This window comes from Symphalangus syndactylus, chromosome 9 (genome assembly GCF_028878055.3).
Source record: "Symphalangus syndactylus isolate Jambi chromosome 9, NHGRI_mSymSyn1-v2.1_pri, whole genome shotgun sequence".
NCBI classification, from domain to species: domain Eukaryota; kingdom Metazoa; phylum Chordata; class Mammalia; order Primates; family Hylobatidae; genus Symphalangus; species Symphalangus syndactylus.
The window spans coordinates 111,442,194-111,462,485 of record NC_072431.2 but is presented as its reverse complement, the minus strand read 5'-3'; the positions used below and the strand labels follow the sequence as shown (position 1 = coordinate 111,462,485).

Sequence of the window (20,292 nt, the reverse complement as noted above, 5' to 3'; positions counted from 1 at the left end):
GTTCCCAAACCATCAGTGTTTGTCAACTTCCTTTTAGTCTGTGCCAGCCACCCACAGCTACCCTAAAGTTAGAGATGTGAAGCAGATGTTCAGGAAAGTATAATTGATCAGTGTTCAAAAAAGTGCTTGTGACAGATTTCAATTTTCACTGGGTTTGTGTACAAATTCTAAAAATTTCTCAACCTGTATTTTAATGCATTTAAGAGCATTGTTTAGGGCCGGGCACGGTGGCTCACACCTGTGATCCCAGCACTTTGGGAGGACAAGGCAGGCAGATCACCTGAGGTCAGGAATTTGAGGCCAGCCTGGCCAACTTGGTGAAAACGTGGTGTACTTTACTAAAAGTACAAAAATTAGCCAGGCGCGATAGCACTCACCTGTAGTCCCAGCTACTCGGGAGGCTGAGGCAGAATTGCTCGAACCCAGGTCCGGAGGTTGCAGTGAACCAAGATCGCACCATTGCACTCCAGCCTGGGTGACAGCAAGACTTCATCTCAAAAAAAAAAAAAAAAACATTGTTTATAGGGCACTTAAAATTTTTTACAAATCTCACACAAGGTTTTCAGCGTTTTCAGTCATAAGGGAAATGCACATAAAAACTAGATACCACTTCATACCTAATAGGATAGCTCTAGTCCAAAAAATGGAAAGTAAGAATATGGAGAAATTGGAACCCTCTGTACTTTGTTGATGGTAATGTAAAATGTTGCAGTTGCTGTAGAAAAGTCTGGCAGCTGCTTAAAAAGCTAAACATGGAATTAGCACATGACCCAGAGCTGGCCCTCCTTTTTGGGTTTCACATCCATGGATTTAGTCAACTTTGGATCAAAAACAATTGAGAAAAATCGTTTTCTGACCATGTACAGACTTCCTAAACAAAAAAGTATAACAGCTGTTTACGTAGTATTTACATTGTATTAGGTATTACAAGTAACCTAGAGCTAGATGGCTAAATTATGCAGGATGTGTAGGTTATATGCAAATAACCATGCCATTTTATATCAGGGACTTTGAGTACCCTCAGATTCTGGTATCCATGGAAAGTCGTGGAACCAGTACCCCCATGGATACTGAGGGATGACTATACAAAAGGAATTAAAAACAGGAAAGAAGGCCGGGCGCGGTGGCTCATACCTCTAATCTCAGCACTTTGGGCAGCCTAGGCGGGCGGATCACCTAAGGTCAGGAGTTGAAGACCAGCCTGGCCAACATGGTGAAACCCCGTCTCCACTAAAAAGACAAAAATTAGCTGGGCGTGGTGGTGGGCGCCTGTAATCCCAGCTACTTGGGAGGCTAAGGCAGGAAAATCGCTTGAACCCAGGAGGTGGAGGTTGCAGTGAGCCAAGATTGTATCATTGTACTCCAGCCTGGTTGACAAGAGCGAGACTCTTGTCTCAAAAAAAAAAAAAAACTCGTATGGTCAGTGTTTACTGCGCATTCTCAACAGTCCAAAGTGGAAACCTGAGTGAGTGTCCACCAACAAATGGTTAATGTGTACATATAAATCTCTAAATATACATGTGTACATATACTGTGAAATACACAGCCATTAAAAGGAATACTTTTTATACTTCCCCCAAATATGAAGCACTTTACTGTTTGATACATGGATGAACCTTTAAAACATGCTAAATGAAATAAGTCAGACAAAAAAGGACAAATATTGTATAATTTCACTTATATGAACTAAACTAGGCAAATGCATTGAGGCAGAAACAGCACCAAAGGCTGAGGGGAAGGGAAGGAGAAGTTAATTGACAGTGTTACAGGGCTTATGTTTAGGGTGATGACATTTTGGAAATACAATAGTGGTTGCATACCATCGTAAATAATGCCACTGAATTGCACAATTGTTTAGGAAAATTTGTTATATGTTTTACAATTAACACTAAAAGTCATATTAGGTCGGTTGGTGCAAAAGTAACGTGCCATTACTTTTAATGGCAAAAACCGCAATTACTTTTGCACTAACCTAATAGTTACATCCTGAAGAGGCAGAAACTGATAGGTTTGTCTGTGTAGTTTTTTAGCTTGTATTATTACTACCACTAACAGCCTCTGTTGAGCCCTTTGTTACTATGTAAGCAGCCATATTTAATTCTCAGAACAATGTAATGAGGGAGAGCCTATGAAAAAACAAAGCCCCTTAAAACATTAACCAGGGTCATCATCCACAAAAATAGAAGTTCCAGCACTAACTGCTTTCTCTGTGATGCTTCTCCTGCCCATTCATACTTATAGGGAATAGAAGTAGAGGCCAATTATGTCCCTTGAGAGTGCTCTTGGAACAGTGGCAAATTTTCTGTACGTGAAATTATCTTCTCAACTTTTTTGTACATATGGTACTGGTTCTTAACCTTGGCTACCATTGGAATTACCCGGGAAACATTAAAACACTGATTAGGTCCCACCCTCCAGGGATTCTGTATAGCTCGGCTGGGTGTAGCCTAAGCATCAAAATGATTATGCGCAGCCAAGGTTGAAAGCCACCAACACTGACACGTGGATTTAATATTAACCACTTGGAACAATACCACTGTTAAAATTGCCATGGAAGGTTAAATAATGGGCAGCCTTGCTATTGCAAGCTTGCTATTGCAAGTTTGGTTTGTTTTTGTTTTTGTTTTTTTTGAGACCAAGTCTCGCTCTGTCACCCAGGCTGGAGTGGTGGCATAGTCTCAGCTCACTGCAACCTCTGCCTCCCAGGTTCCAGCTATTCTCCTGCCTCAGCCTCCTAGGTAGCTGGGACTACAGGCGTGTGCCACCATGCCCGGCTAATTTTGTATCTTTAGTATAGAAACAGGGTGTCACCATGTTGGCCAGGCTGGTCTTGAACTCCTGACCTCGTGATCCGCCCACCTCGGCCTCCCAAAGTGCTGGGATTACAGGCTTGAGCCACCGCGCCCGGCCTATTGCAAGTTTTAAACAACCTGACCAGGGAACTTCCTAACTTGGACATACACTTCATAGCAATTTCTTCTCTTAAAATAGTGGAAAATGAAGCTGTAAAAGCACAGTGAATGAGAACACTAGCAAGCTATGGCAATTTGAAAAAATGTGATTTTAAGAGTGAGTCTTGCACCTTTATCATTTAAATTTGGTTATCTCAGCATGAACCTTCTGAGACTGACAGCAAGAATTAAAACACCTTTTGTATATGCGGAAACTACACAGTAGTCTACCTGCTCTCAAATTTGAGCATGCTTGCTGGGCTCCACCACCAATTTTTGATTCTGTAGGTCTGGGATAGGACCTTAGAATGTGTCTATCAGGTGACACTTTAAGAACCACTGTTCTAGCACAAGCCAAAAGAAGTGACAGCAAAGACTGACATCCAGAATCCTGTAATTCAGTTCTCTCTACTCATCTCACTACCTGTACTCTGCTTAGGTGAATGTGTTTGCAGCATGTGGAGGAACAATCCATGTATTCTTTGCCCCTGCCCAAACCTAAAGATTGAGGAGAAACTGACAGCAATATTGAGAGTGAGGCAAGGGAGAAAAGAAATCTAGCTTTGGAGTCACATCTGGTTTTCATTGCAAGCTTCGTGCAAGTTGGACTGAGTTAGGTGCCTCACGTCCGGAAACCTGTTTCTTCATGTGTATTTGCGCACCCTCATGACATTGTTCTGAGAATTAAATATGGCTGCTTACATAGCAATGAAGGGCTCAACAGAGGCTGTTAGTGGTAGTAATAATACATGCTGGAAAAAAACAACTGGTGAAGATACTGAATTGTACGTGAGATTTATGCCATTTGCTGTTTAAAAAATAAGCCATATTACCCCGAAATACCTCCGCGCAATGTTTTCCAGTCATTAATTCAACAGCTCAGTGGGGGATAGGACAAATGTCCTTATGCTCTTGGAATTAATTTTAACGCCAGGTAGTTTAGCTTCTATGTTAAGTGCTAGAGAGCAGCATCCGTTAAATCTGGTGGCTGCAGCAGAGCACTTCCCTAGGAACCAACTGCACACGCTCAATTCAGAAGGAAGTGCGCGCTGACTACCGGCAGCCGACTCCCGTTTGCGCAGCCGCTGCCACCGGCCCTTAACACGATGTGACCGCCAATTTTGTAACAGTGGCGTCACCCGACGTCTGCAGGCCCTGACAGTTGGCTCTGGCGGGTGTGCAGTCTCCCTAACCCCCGGTAAGGGGCTCTACCGGCCCTGGACCCAAGATGGGACTCCTACCTGCACCCACCCGGAGCAGCGGCGCCCCAGATCCGGCCGTCGGCCCTGCGCGTGCGCTGGAGGGAAGCTGGGCTGTCCCAGCCTTCAGTGCTGGAGGGACGACCGCGTGGGGCTTCAGAAAGGCTAGGCGCCGAGGAGTGTAAGGAGCGTGTGCCCATTTAAAGACAAAATCACTGTTTTTCAGGTTTGTACGAAATGAAGTTGTACAAAAATTAACAAGGGTTACCTGGGAAAGGCAGATTTTCAATTTAGCGTTTACATGTTCACCCAGTGCATTATTTAAAAAGAAGAAAAATATATACTTAACGGCTCCTAATCCAGCTCTTTGCCTGGTATCCCAAGACACCTATCATTTGCCCAGCACATACCTTGCCGCTATGCCACACTGCAGTCCCCGAAAGGTTCCCTGTGCTTAGACCGCCCCCCAGTCCCTCCAGAAAGCCTTTCCCAACCCTTTCGCGTTAAGTGCCCCGCCTCTCATCATCAGAAAGGTAACTTGAGCTTTTATCAGTTTTAATTACTCCTTTTAATTTGCTCTTCTTCCCTATGTTTAGGCAGAAACGAGTCTTTTTTTAACCATATTCGGCACTTGGTGCCAGCAACAGTAGTGTTCATAAAAATTCCTAGAATAAACCAACACGTGCTGACTAGATTCTCCATCTTCATAAATGGTAGTGCAAACTATGCATATCATAACTACCAGCTTCACGAGGTCAAGACTAAGTCAAAAATTCTCAAAGATTTTTCTAAAAATTTTTTAGCATAAACTGTTTCCTCTTTCTAACTTAAACTTAAGTGAACGTGTCTTTCCACTGGGATGGCTGTCTACATGCTCAGGAATCCTGAATTCATGACTATGTTCAACTCCCACGACCATTTTTAAATCATCAAAATGGCAGCAAATGTCATTACCTGGGCCAAAAAGCTGCAGGTTTTATGGCAAATGGGAAATGTGTTATAGAATATGATTGGGAAAGAGGGATTTTTTAGTGCTGCCCAGAAATAATTCAGCAAACACTGAATACTACGTGCCACATATAGGATCATACTGCATTTCAGGTCACAATCAAAGGTAAATTACAAGGCTGGGCGCGGTGGCTCATGCCTGTAATCCCAGCACTTTGGGAGGCCAAGGCAGGCGGATCACCTGAGGTCAGGAGTTCAAGACCAGCCTGGCCAACATGGCAAAACCCCCCTCTACTAAAAATACAAAAATTAGCCAGGCATGGTGGCATGCGCCTGTAGTCCCAGCTACTTGGGAGACTAAGGCAGGAGAATCACTTGAACCTGGGAAGTGGAGGTTGCAATGAGCTGAGATGGCACCACTGCACTCCAGCCTGGGCAACAGAGCAAGACTCCATCTCAAAAAAATAAAATAAATTTTTTAAAAAGGTAAATTACAAGACTACAAAACTTTTTAAAAAACCTTCCCCACTAGTTTGTACCTAATAAATGCTAACATTTAAAAGGGGGCACAAGGCCTGTGGAAATAAGAACTCACGTTCTTCAAAGTAGTGCCTAGCATGGTATCTTCCTCATCATCAGAGGTGCTCTATACATCTTCAGTTGAAACATGAAACAGACATCCATGTGCAAAATATTTTCAAGGGTTCCGTTGGCTTTTACATGTTTTTCTTTAGATAACTGGTAATGATGCACATTACAAAGGAGACTTTTCTAAATCTCAAGTCCTTTGCTAATTTTTCTTTGCAACAACAGCACATTTTCAATGCCAAACCTTCTCCTACAACATACAAAGGGGAGATGCCAGAACTCTGAATTCTTGTAATGGATCCTGCAACCAGTTCTATCCAGAAGATGGACACAATATTCCTTGGAGTTGACTGAACATGTGAGAAGACACAGCTCAGAAGGAGAGGCAGGCTGAGGGCAGTGAAATGAGAACCTATGCATCACCTGGCCTTTTTACACCTTTTTACATGTTAGTCTATCCTACTATCCCAGGAATTCACTTCTGCTGTACTTGAGATTCAGGGATAATAGTGTCACTCCTCCTCCCACATTCTAAGTAAATATGTTAACTAGATGAGCATTTATTTACATTTTAGAACAAAGTCTCCAGAAAGGTATAAAGTTTATTAACATCTTTAAAAAAAAAAAAAAAAAAAGATGGGCCAGGCACGGTGACTCACGCCTGTGATCCCAGCACTTTGGGAGGCCAAGGCGGGTGGATCATTTGAGGTCAGGAGTTTGAGACCAGCCTGGCCAACATGGTGAAACCCCATCTCTACTAAAAATACAAAAAAATTAGCCAGCCATGGTGTTGCACACCTGTAGTCCCAGCTACTAGGGAGGCCGAGGCAGGAGAATCGCTTGAACCTGGGAGGCAGAGGTTGCAGTGAACCAAGATCCTGCCGCTGCACTCCAGCCTGGGCAAAAAGCAAAACTCCATCTCAAAAAAAAAAAAAAAAAAAAAAAAAAAGATGGAACCGAACACAGCTACTGAATATGATATAGTTCCTTATTTACAAGTTTTACAATGGGAGGGACATTTTCACCAGCATTTCAAATAATCAAAGGAGTAGAATTTTTTTCTAGAAATATCAGTATTTCACTCTCCAGGTAGAAGATTAATGAAAACATTAAGTGACTGCACCAGTTAGAAGAAGATAAACTAATACCTTAAAAATATATAAAAAAAGGAAGAGTAGTTGCTACTTAAACATGAATTTTCACAAAATTATTCTTGTGACTAATTCAGACAATCTATTTGCTTAGAAAAGCTGGCAAAAAAAAAAAAAAAAAAAAAAGCACATTACATGAATATGCCTTCATTTAAGTATGTGCTTTCAAGCTGATTTCAAAAGAAAAGTTGAATTATGGTTTCCAGAGCTTTAGGAGTCCATCTTCACTGTAGGTAGCAATCAGGTTCTGATGAGGGTGATGTGCAATACCAATCACATCCTTCTCGTGCACCTGGAACATGTAAAGTACAGGGTTAGGGTGAACAGATCTGCAATAAATCACTCTGATGAGGCTTCCAGAGGTGGGTGAAAGGGAAAAAGAGATCTTGGGAGGCCACATATTCCAAATGGCACAGGAGAAAGATGGAGGAGGGTTTTCCAACTCACATCACATTGTGACATAATAAGAAATAAACTTTAGGCTGGGTGCAGTGGCTCATGTCTGTAATTCCAGTACTTTGAGGGCAGAGGTGGGTGGATCACTTGAGGTCAGGAGTTCAAGACCAGCCTGGCCAACATGGTGAAACCCCGTCTCCACTAAAGATACAAAAAACTAGCCAGGAGTGGTGGCATGTGCCTGTAGCCCCAGTTACTTGGGAGGCTGAGGCAGGAGAATCACTTGAACCCAGGAGGCAGAAGTTGTAGTGAGCCAAGATTACACCACTGCACTCCAGCCCAGGTGACAGAGTGAGACTCCCTCTCAAAATAAAATAAAATAAAATAAAAATAAATAAACTTATATAGTGTTAAGCCACTGAGATCTGGGGATCATCACAACAGCTGACATTAATTTTACTTCTTGAATTTGACATGGAGCTAAATGTTTTAAAACAACATTTTTTATACTGAGGGTCACATTTATAGCTCTGGAAAAGGCACATACTTTAGAGTTCAGAAAGACACAAGTCTTACCATATTTCTTTAGATGAACTTAGTAAGTAATACTCACTGTCAAAGTTCTCTCCAGTTTGCCAGTGACTGTACTGAAACAGTAGAGCACAAAGTCCTCCCCTACACAGTAGATCCATTCACCACGGGGAGAGAGGGCACAGCAAACAAAGTCCCCACCTTCTCTTTTACCAGAACTGAAGCTTCTGACAATCTAGATCACACCACACCCCAAGACAAAACATCAGGATTAGTAGCAGCTCAACCATGTGCAGCATTTTAAACTGACATTTTTACGTTGTTATTTTGCACTTTGGTTTACCATCATTTGTAATTAGATCTCCAGTCCTGCTCATCATGTGCTAATTCCCCTTGCCTGGGAAATATTCAATAGATAAGTAATCTAAACTAAGTGGCAGACAAAAATTTAGAATTCATACATCCCACATCACCAATCATGCCCTAAAGAGACATATTACCCTTAAGCAAATTTCATTGCCATACAAAAAACAATTTTCTAAATCAATATACCAGTAGTTCTCAAAGCTTTCTGGATGTCTGCTCCCCAGTTTCCTCTAACAGAATGAGAAGCTTTCCCCATGCAGGATGACACTCAGTATCTAAGACTTTGCTTGCTCTATTGATACAACATTAAAATCATCATAAACCAAGCTGAGAGAAACCAATCTGAAAAGGCGAAAAGTTTACATACTATATGCTTCCATTTCTATACCATTTTCAAAATGACAAAATTATAATAATGGAAAACAGATCAGTGGTTGCTAAGGGTTAGGGCTTGGGATTAACTTGAAATTTAAAACATGATACCATTTACATTAGCAGCCCCACAGTGAAAATACTTAGGTATAAATCTAACAAAATACATACAATATTTAAATGAGGAAAATTACAAAATTCTGATGAAGGATATCAAAGAACTACACAGAGAGATATTCTATGTTCATGAATAGGAAGACTCAATATGGTAAAGACATCAGTTCTTCCCAACTTAATCTACAGATTTCATACAATCCCAATCAAAATCCCAGCAAATTATTTTGTGGATATTGACAACCCAATTCTAAAGCTTACACAAAGAGGCAAAAGACCCAGAACAGCGAACTCAATGTTGAAAGAGAAGGACAAAGTTGGAGGGCTCACAATACCCAACTTCAAGATTTACTACAAATCTACAGTAATGAAGACAGTGTGGTATTGGCAAAAGAACAAACAGATCAATGGAACAGAATACAAAGCCCAGAAATACATTCAACTGATTTTTGACAAAGTAGCAAAAGCAATATAATAGAGAAAAGATAGTGTTTTCAACAAGAGATGCCATAATTGGACACTTATATGCAAGAAAATGAATCTAGACACAGTAAAATAAAAACCTTACAGTCTTCACAAAAATTAACTCAAAATGGATCACAGACCTAAATGTAAAACTCAAAACTGTATATAAAACTCTTAGAGGATAACAAAAAAGAAAATCTAGATGATCTTGAGTTTGATGACTTTTTAGTTACAACTCCAAAGACATGATCCATGAAATAACTAACAAGCTAGACTTCATTAAAATTAAAATTTTCTACTCTGTAAAAGCCACTGTCAAGAAAATGAGGCCAGATGCAGTGGCTCATGCCTGTAATCCCAGCATTTTGGGAGGCTAAGGTGGGAGGACTACTTGAGGCCAGGAGTTTGAGACTAGCCTCAGCAACATGGCAAGACCCCATTTCCACAAAAAAAAAAAAAAAAAAAAAAAAAAAAAAAAAAAGTTGGGCAGGGTGGCACGTGCCTGTAGTCCCAGCCACTTAGAAGACTGAGGCTGGAAGATTTCTTGAGCCCAGAAGCTCAAGGATGCAGTGAGCTATGATCATGCCACTGCACTCCAGCCTGGGCAATGAAGCAAGACCCCGCCTCAAAAACAAAAAAGAAAATGAAAAGACAAGCCATGGACTGGGAGAAAATATCTGTAAAAACTAGATTTGATAAAGAACTATTATCCAAAATATACAAATAACTCTTAAAACTCAATAGTAAGAAAACAACCCAATTGAAAAATGAGTCAAATACCTGAAACAGACACCTCATCAGAAGTATAGAGATGACAAATGAGCATATGAAAAGATTTCCACATTTCATTAGGGAAATGCAAATTAAAATGAGATACCACTACACACCTATTATTAGAATGGCCAACACCCAGAACACTGACCACACTCAATGCTGGTGAGGATGTGGAATAACAGGAACTCTCATTCACCAAGGGTGAGAATACAAAATGATACATCCATTTTGGAACAGTTTGATAGTTGCTTACAACTAAACATACTTTACCATACAATCTAATAATCACACTACTTAGCATTTACCCAAAGAAACAGAAAACATATTCACACAAAAATGTGCACATGGATGTTTATAGCAGCTTTACTCATAATTGCCAAAACTTGGAAGCAACCAAGATGTCCTTCGGTAGATGACTGGATAAATAAATGTTATTCAGCACTTAAAAAAAAAAAAAGCCGGGTGTGGTGGCTCACGTCTGTAATCCCAGCACTTTGGGAAGCTGAGGCGAGTGAATCACGAGGTCAGGAGTTCAAGACCAGCCTGGCCAAGATGGTGAAACCCCATCTCTACTAAAAATACAAAAATTAGCAGGGCGCAGTGGCAGGCGCCTGTAATCCCAGCTACTCGGGAGGCTGAGGCAGGAGAATCGCTTGAACCCAGGGGCCGGAGGTTGCAGTGAGCTGAGATCGCACCACTGCACTCCAGCCTGGGGGAGAAGGGGAGACTCCATCTCAAAAAAAAAAATAAAAAATAAGCTATCAAACCATGAAAAAACAAGGAGAAAAATGCATCTTATTAAGAAGTCAAAATGAAAAAGTTACATACTTTATGTTTCCAATTACATGACTTCCTAGAAAAGGCAGAACTATGGAGACAGAAAAAGATCAGTGGTTGCCAGAAGTTAGTGGGGAAGGAAGAAGAATAGAAAGGGCACAGAGAATTTCTGGGAAGTGAAACTACTCTGCACAATTCTCTAATGGTAGACACCTGCCATTATACATTTGTCCAAACCTACACAACATGCAACACCAAGAGTGAATCCTAACGTAAACTATGGCCTCTGTGTGTTAATGATGTACGAAATACAGGTTCATCAGTTGTAACAAACGTACCACTCTGGCACGAGATACTGATAGTGGAGAAGGGTGTGCCCGTGGGAGGGACAGAGGAAATATGGGAACCTTCTGTATTTTCTGCTCAATTTTGCTGTGAACCTAAAACTGCTCTTAAAAGTCTATTTTTTAAAAAACAACAAATTATGACAATGGAAAACTGATCAGTAGTTGCCAGGGGCTAGGGTTACAGGGAAGATGTGACTATAAAGATGTAGCATGAGAGTTTCTTTGGGAATAAAACAGTTCTGTATCCTGGCCAGGCGCAGTGGCTCACGCCTGTAATCCCAGCACTTTCAGAGGCCGAGGCAGGTGGATCACCTGAGGTCAGGAGTTTGAGACCAGCCTGACCAACATGGAGTGACCCCGTCTCTACTAGAAATCCCAGCTACTCGGGAGGCTGAGGCAGGAGAATCACTTGAACCCGGGAGGTGGAGGTTACAGTGAGCCAAGATCATGCCATTGCACTCCAGCCTGGGCAACAAGAGCAAAACTCCATCTCAAAAAAAAAAAAAAAAAAAAAAACAAAACAGTTCTGTATCCTGATTGTAATGGTGGTTACATGACTCTATACATGTAATGAAACTTTACAGAACGATTATATCCCTGCTTAAAAATAAATAAATAAAAAGAATGCACGTAAAAACTGGTTAAACCTAAATAAGATCTGTAATAGAGTTAATAACTGTACCAATGTCAATTTCCTAGTTCTGATCATTGTATTATCATTATATAAGATGTTATCATTGGAAGAATTTGAGAGAGCGAAACATAGGAACTCTTCTGTACTATTTTTGCAATTTCTATGTGAATCTAAAATTATTTTTTCAAAATAAAGTATTTTAAAAAGTCAAGCACAGAACTATGAAGTGTGCTCAGGAGATGTACTGGGCAGCTGTAGCTATTATGCAGTGGCCCAAAAGATACTGCAGACCAGCCATCTCAGCTATGGATCCTGAACTACTACTCCATCAGTTATAGAACTCAAAGAATGGAAAGAGAGTACTACATACCAGCCCCTGGGTCTTCTCTATGGTCAGCAAGATCCCCAAGTGTCCAGGCCAATAATCCAACAGCACTACCATACATACCTAGGGCTTCAGTCCTCAAACTTGATGCTTCTGACGCCCCCAGTGCTACTACACAGTCCACAAAAGTGAGACTCCTTGAGAACCTTGCACGTTTTCTGATTAAAAATACACTGAGGATACTGCTGCCTTTCTCCTATTAGTGTTCCACTTTAGATCGTGGTAGCTAGGAGATGTCCTGAGTTGGTAATCCATACTACACTGTATCCCTCTAACTCAGACAAACATTGTTATCTTAAAATCTTCAGTGAGGTTCTGAAGGAGGCTTAAAGACAGATAGGAGCTTCATTTATCCAAAGGATGAAAGTACTTAATAGACAGACACCCAGGGGAAAGGAGATCACTTTTGAAATACCAAAGAGATGTTCTACAGAGCTATAAATAAATCTGAAAAACAAATACAGCTTATACGGTTTACAGAGAAATGAACCCAAATTTGGTTATTGGGAGGGTGGGCCTGGACCAGGAAGTGCTGATTTGGGAATGGCCCACAGGTCCTGTGCAAGGGTACGTTCTGAACACTCACCTGCCCCTGCATGTTCATGATGACCACCGTGTTTGATCTGTTGCACACCACAAAGTGCTCAGGGTTTTTAGGAAGTAGAATCACACTGTTGACAGTAATATCTGTCCCCGCGGTGCTGCCCAGGGATTTAAAGGTATTTGAACATTCTGTGGTCTTCATATTCCAGATCTACCACACAGAAATTTAAGTTATAAACCTTTTTGGGTATAAAAATTTCTAAAGTTTTAGAGTTTAAAACATTAACAGTTCACTAAAAAACAGTAGAAATGACTCGGGAAAAAAGTTTCTTACTTGATTTTAGGTCCAATCAAATATCCAGCACTGCCATATACAGTTTTCCCTCGGTATCTGTGAGGAATTGGTTCCAGGATCTCCTTTAGATACCAAAATCCAAGGATACTCAAGTCCCATAAATAAAATGATGTATTTGCATATAACCTATGCACATCCTCCTGTATGCTTTAAATCATCTCTAGATTACTTATAATACCTAATACAATGCCCACACACCACTTCCTTTGTATGGATTCAAATGTAGTACTTGGCATGGGCAGATTTAAGTTTTGCTTTTTAGAACTTTGTGGAATTCTTTTTTCCCCCAAATATTTTCAATTTGTGATTGATTGAATCCATGTTCCAGATACAGAGGACCAACTGTATAGAGTAAGCATTCATCATGTACTTGTTGACTAACTGGCAAAACAAAAGTCACAAACTAAAACTTAAAATCTTTTAAAAATCTATGATCTTTTCTCATACATTTTTCCTTAGCCAATAGAGCTCTCTCTCTTTAAAATTAATTGTTGGTCAACAATGCTACTGTCATAAACAACCAGAAAACTACCCTTGTCTGGATATCAAAACCAAACAGGGGGTCGGGCATGGTGGCTCACGCCTGTAATTTCAGCACTTTGGGAAGCCAAGGCGGGTGGATCACTTGAGGCCAGGAGTTCAAGACCAGCCTGGGCAATATAGTGGGATCTTGTCTCTATTTAAAATAATTAAAATAAAATACAAACAAACAAAACAAAAACAAATATAAAAACAAAAACAAAACGAAACAAAAAAAATCTTTTTTTTTTGAAGAGATGAGATTTCGCTATTTTGCCCTGTTGCCCCCGCTGGCATTAAACTCCTGAGTTCAAGCTCACTTCAGCTTCCTGAGTACGGGACTACAGGCAGGTGCCACTAAGCCTGGCTCAAATAGATGTTTTTTAGCTTGAGACTCTATCCTGAGATTTTGATGTGGTAGGTCTAGGGTGAGGCGTAGGCATTTTTTAAAAAGCTACAAATGATTCCAATGTACGGTTTATACTGACAATGACTGAACGGAAGTCACAATGTTAGCACACACACATGAGGAACTTTGAAGTGGAAGCTACTCTTGGCCACTTGTATTACTTTTCCCAGTCTATCTTTTCACTTTGTCCTTCTGGGCTCTATGAACTGAAAGGGTTAAATCAGGTAGCACAGAAATCTGAGATGTGTTTAGAGAAGGGATGGATCAAACATTAAGTAGCATTGTCCTGATACCACTCAATTCATCAGGTACAAAGTCTCTAAGCCATGGACTCTGCTGTGTTTCCTCTGTGCCTTCCACGGAGCTTGGTACAAAGCAGATGTTGAAGAAATACCCATAAACAGGAGAAAACAGTTGCCCTGGGGTCAACACTGTTATCGCCTACCCTAATCTCCTCTGAAGCCCAGTTGCTTAGAAGAAAAAATGAACATTTCAGGAATTAAGAACACTAAGGCTTCCAGTGTTTTCCATTCAAAAGGTCAGTGACATGCTTTGCCCCACTCGCTGCAGAACTAAGGGGGAAAGACCACGAAATAAAGAAGCTTAGATAAGCCATCTCCCAGTGGCATTTACAAGTTGTGAGGCACATATGCATAGCATGAGAGCAAATCCCATGACTGAAGTACTAACAGCTCTGTGTGATTTCCCCATACATCCCAAGGGAGCATACATCTCCTGCCTTCAGGTTTCCGGTTCGATTTCCAATCATGAACAGCAATTTCAGACGGTGGTCTGACATACATACATACATTTATTGATTGACTGAGACAGGTTCTTGCTCTGTTGCCCAGGGTGAAGTACAGTGGTGAGAAAATTGCTCAATGCAGCCTCAAACTCCTGGGTTCAAGTGATCCTTTCATCTCAGCCTCCCAAGTAGCTAGGAATACAGGTATACGCCGCCACACCTGGCTGTCTGAATTTTAGATACTTAAATATGTATCTAAAATGTCTAAATATTTGTGTTAAAATGTTTTATTAAAATGTCTAGATCTTCTGCCACAAAGTACTCACTCACATAAGGCAATTCAAAAAGATTAGGTCCAGAATGTAGATAGAGTGTCTCAAAGATCTCTAATAATTTTCTATTTGGGTTTCTCGTATATTTTCTAGGAAATGAGACCCTCTTTTCAAATAACTAAATCTTTAAAGGTACTGAAGATCCATTACTTTCAGCAAATTACTTATTAAATAACTATCTAGGAGAAGGCTTAGTTTTACTCAACACCTCTCCTATTCCTCTATAAATGCTACTAGGAAGGCCCTAAATTTGGGGACCAGGAGTGCAGTGAGGCTGTGCAACAAAAAAGAGATCTATTTATTAGGCCACTGAGCCTTTCGTGAATTTGACTGTTAGCAGGTGGACCATACCTATGGCAAAACAGATTTAACCACCATATGTATCTGTGAATGAGGGATGGCTTAAGTTTGGGACTCTTCACCCTTCCTCTTTTCCTACACATGATAAAGTTTGTTTGGATTGAAAAGGTTTGAGATTTGGGTCCCAAGGCCAATGGGAATTACCCACAGAATACTGTTGTTGTCTCAGACTCACCTCAATTATGGCTAAAATAGCCAGTAAAGAGGTTTACTACAGCACAATCATTCCCATTATCACCACTGAAAACTCTTCAAAGGACAAAGATGGGGTAGACATCCCAAAATAAACCGATAGCAAATACTTAACCTTTACAGTGCCATCAGAGGATGCACTAATAATGTAATGTCCATCTTGTGTAAATGTTGCTTCGTTAACAAAGGAGGAATGGCCACGAAATTCCTTCAGGGTTTTCCCAGATTTTAAACCATGAATTCTACCAAATGAAAGTAAATGAAAAGAACAATAAATATTTAATATCTTATGGTTGTGATCAATGATTGAATGCATTTTAGATAAATTACAGAAGCTCATGCTATAATATTAAGTGAAGAGGGCTATGTGATTGTGTATATGGTGTAATTTTCACTATATCAAACAATTAAACAAAAGCTTTGCAAAGAAAGAGGCTGGAAGAAAATATGCCAGTAATACCACAAGCTTCTGTTCAGGGATAGACCTCTAAAAAACAGGTTAACAGGAGACTGAGGTCAGTGGGTCTCAGCTGGGTCCTTTAGAGGATAGCAGACCCTCTAATGTGATTATGATGCAGGTAGGTCCATAAGACCATACTCTGAGAAACATAAATCAGTGCTACCCCCTTTCAAATCTCTCTTCTGGGTAGAGACTCAAATGACAAAACGACAAGTGTCAGCTGTACTTTGGGGACATAAAGTCTCACATACCTTCCCTCTCCATATCACACCATCATAGTAAAAGCATCATGGTAAAAGCATAAGGAATCACTAGTACCTCCCTCCATGGCCTCATTATTTCAAACTCAAGTGAGAGCAGTTTTTGGGATTTTTACTTACCTAATTGTCTGGTCAAAAGAAGCACTAAGGATCTGACTGCTATCCTTAGAAAAGCTTAGACAGGTGACACCCTTACTGTGTGCCCTCTCAAATCTCCTTAAACATTGTCCACTCTGAATCTTCCACACCTTTATTTGGGAAAAAAAAAAAAAGAATTAAAAAAAACTTGTAAAGTGTCCTACTATTAATAGCCCACAGAGCCAGGCAAGATGCAATGCTCACTAATGTACTGAAACAGCATTAAAAATGCATGCTAATAGCTGAATGTGATGTGTCTGGTTCACGTAGTACAATGGTAACTGAATCCTTTGAAACTTAAAACTCTTTCCTTGTAAATTATTAAAACAAAAATACACACTCTAAGTTCATTTAGCAGAGACCATTTCTGCAATTTCTGTAGCCCAGGATGTATTTCTAGCATTAAATACAAACCACAGCAAATTGGCTATTAGACCATCCCCTAAAAAAAAAAAGCCAGTTATTTTGATTTTTATACAGCAAGCCAGGGTGGTACAATAGAAAGGGCATAAGCAGATATGAACTAAAGTCCCAGATCTATCACTTACCAAGTATGTGACCTTAAACATGTTATTGGATCACCCAGGCAGAGTTATTAAGATTACATAAGAAAAAGTAAAGTGATTAGCATAAAGCTGATGCTCAATAATCAGTAGCTATTATTATGCTGAATATCATATGTAGGACACTACCCCATAGCAGAACATTCAAAATGCCTACATATGAGAGGCTGTGGCACTAATCCATACCTTGATTTTTCCATCTTGGGCCCCAGTTGCTAACATTTCTGTATCTCTGCTGAAACACATGCAGAGGACAGCATCATCCATCATCATAAAGTTATCCTGGGCCTGGTACTTAAGATCCTAGAGAAACAATGGTTAGCAGTTATCAAAATAACACAAAGCCAAGAAAGACCCCAGATCTCTACAAACTCACAAAAACCAGGGCAATGGATTGTACCTACTCTAAACCCCCAAAGTAAATAGAAGTGCCGTGCATACATGTTCCTAGTAACTAGTTCCTAGTGATATTGCTGGGGATAAATAATTTTATACAATTCAAATTAGTATTATAAAAAATACCCACATACTACTCTAGATCTTTTGCTTACTGATTTTTTTCTAGGCAAAATTTCTCTAATTTCATATTTTACATCTTTAATAAATCTGAATTTACCTATTTTTGTATGATGTGGGAAACTAAACTAATATTTTTTCAAATCATCAGCTCCCTTTCCTGAAACAGTTTACTGACTAATCTATTTATTTGTGATGCTTCTTTTATTATCCATTATTGTTCAAACGGATTACCTTTCTTATTTTTTTCTAATTATAAAGTGAGACTGCTTCCTGGTTTAAAAAAATAAAAGCAAACTATACAGAAATATATAAAGTAGAAAGTAAAAATCACTCATAAATCCACTACCCATAGAGTGGAATTTGGTACTTTACGATAAAAATTACATTTTTTTTATTTATTTTTGAGACAGAGTCTTGCTCTGTCGTCCAGGCTGCAGTGCAGTGATGCAATCTCAGCTCGCTACAACCTCTGCCTCTCGGGTTCGAGCAATTCTCCTGCATCAGTCTCCTAAGTAGCCGGGATTACAGGTCCGCATCAAAAGACCCAGCTAATTTTTATATTTTTAGTAGAGACAGGGTTTCACCATGTTAGCCAGGCTGGCCTCGAACTCCTGACCTCAGGTGATCTACCAACTTCAGCCTCCCAAAGTGCTGGGATTACAGGCATGAGCCACTGCGCCTAGTCAAAAATTACATTTTAAATCAGTGGATAAAAGTTAGTAAATAGCTATTTGGGGAAAAAACTAAGTTGGAGCTATACCAACTTTATCCCGCTAAACAAATTCTAGAAGGGTCAAAAATTAAACATAAAATAAAAGATTAAAGTATTAGAAGAAACTGTAGGAGAAAAGATGAATAAATTTGATGATATAAAAAAATTTTAAGTCTGTAAAACAAAACAAGCAAAATCAAGAGATAAAAGTCAAAATTTTAAAATATTTGTAATGTATATTATAAAACTTCATTTCCTTAAAATATAAAGAGCTCCTACAAATCAATAAAGAACCATCCAACAGAAAAATGGGCAAAAGATATTAACAGACTTCATAGTGTAAGAAATATTAGTGGCTTCTGTAAAGTAAAAAAGAAATATTGGTGGCTTTTCACATATAAAAAGATGTTTAACTTCCTTCATAAGAGAAACAGAATTAGTACTACAATTAGGTTAGATTGGAAATGATCTTAAATAAAATGGGTGGTTAAATATATCATGGTTCAATCCATGCAATGTAATATAATACAGCAATAATCTCCAACATATGCTATAAAAAGCAAGAAGTGTAACAGGGTATATAGTATGCTATCATCTGTATTACAAAATTTTGAAAAGGATACATAGTAAGTAACACACACACATGATATTCCAGGAAAGTTACACAAGAAACTGGTAATCCTGGCTGGCCCAAGGAAGGCAAATGACTAGCTGAGGTACAAGTGTAGGAGCAAAACACTACTTGAGTAACTTTTTCTGTTTTTTTGAATGTTGTATCAGTTGTACATATAACCCCTTGAAAAAAAAATTTTTTTTTACACATGCCTGTAATCCCAGCTACTCTGGAGGCTGAGGAGGAGAATCCCTTGAACCCGGGAGGCGGAGGTTGCAGTGAGCTGAGACCGTGCCCCTGCACTCCAGCCTGGGCCACAAGGGCGAAACTCTGTTTTGTTTTGTTTTGTTTTTCCCCCGAGATGGAGTTTTGCTCTTGTTGCCCAGGCTGGAGTGCAGTGGCATGATCTCGGCTCACTGCAACCTCCACCTCCCACGTTCAATCAATTTTCCTGCCTCAGCCTCCCGAGTAGCTGGGATTACAGGCACCCACCACCAGGCCCAGCTAATTTTTATTTTATTTTATTTTACTTTTAGTAGAGATGGGGTTTCACCATGTTGGCCAGGCTTGTCTCAAACTCCTGACCTCAGGTGATCCACCCGCCTCAGCCTCCTAAAGTGCTGGGATTACAGGCCTGAGCCATTGCGCCCAGCCTGAAAAAAAAATTTTTTACTTGTAAAAATAATAGATAATAAAACAATTATAGATAAAAAAGGTCCTCCCTTGGTTAATAAAATCGGAATTTAATTAAAAATACCGTTTTTTGCTTTTTGTTTTTGAGACAGCGTTGCTGCCCAGGCTAGAATACAGTGGCACAATCATGGCTCACTGCAACCTCAAACTCCTGGCTTGAGGGATCCTCCCATTTCAGCCTCCCAAGCAGCTAAAACTATAGGTGTACACAAGCATGCATGGTTAATTTAAAAAAAATTTTTTTTTGGTAGAAACATGGTCTCACTATGCTGTCCAGGCTGAGTTGAACTCCTGGGTTCAACTAAGTGATCCTCCTGCCTCAGCCTCCTGAGTAGCTAGGACTACAGGTGTGCACCACTGTCCCTAGCTTTAAATGAGTTTTTTAATTACAAAAGTAATACATGTTCATTACATACAGATCCTTTTTCAACTAATCTGATTTAGAGTGTGGCCATAGGTAAGTAATTTAAAGTAGGTAATTTTTCCACTGGGAAGGTTAACACATTTAAAATACTTTACCTTTCTGATTTTTCCAGTAGTAAAGTTCCATACTTCAATGAATCCATCAACAGATCCAGTGACCAAATACTGACCATCTGGAGAAAATCGAGCACACTCCACATGTGATTTCTGACCAAACTGTTTCAAATGAAACAATGAAACAGATGCATTTTTATCTGGTGGACTTAAAACAATTCCTATTTTAACCTTTTGAGAAACCCTGCCCTAGCATAAAGTCAGAGCTGGCCCATATTATAGAGTATTGGAGGGGTATTTCTGTACCTGGACGCAGGGAGCTGGGTGGATGTATTTTTCTCTGACTTAGTTTTATGTCTAGGCACTAAGTTGAAGCTAGTTTTTTGAATGTGAGACATTTCCAA

At 39.9% G+C, this 20,292-nt stretch overlaps 1 protein-coding gene across 2 annotated transcripts in view; it reads right to left on the bottom strand.

The window, feature by feature from the left end:
* Nucleotides 1-1,649: 1,649 nt before the first annotated feature.
* Nucleotides 1,650-20,292, bottom strand: part of SMU1 (SMU1 DNA replication regulator and spliceosomal factor) — a 37,274-nt gene continuing 18,631 nt past the window's right edge. For both annotated transcript variants that reach the window (XM_055293990.2, XM_055293988.2), the window contains 7 exons: nucleotides 19,931-20,050; nucleotides 17,061-17,177; nucleotides 16,294-16,421; nucleotides 15,569-15,695; nucleotides 12,585-12,752; nucleotides 7,847-7,999; nucleotides 1,650-7,129 (listed from right to left, as the gene is read on the bottom strand). In XM_055293990.2, the coding sequence (XP_055149965.2) occupies nucleotides 7,031-7,129; nucleotides 7,847-7,999; nucleotides 12,585-12,752; nucleotides 15,569-15,695; nucleotides 16,294-16,421; nucleotides 17,061-17,177; nucleotides 19,931-20,050 (912 nt within the window). In that variant the 3' untranslated portion in view covers nucleotides 1,650-7,030. The remainder of the gene's footprint in view (nucleotides 7,130-7,846; nucleotides 8,000-12,584; nucleotides 12,753-15,568; nucleotides 15,696-16,293; nucleotides 16,422-17,060; nucleotides 17,178-19,930; nucleotides 20,051-20,292) is intronic.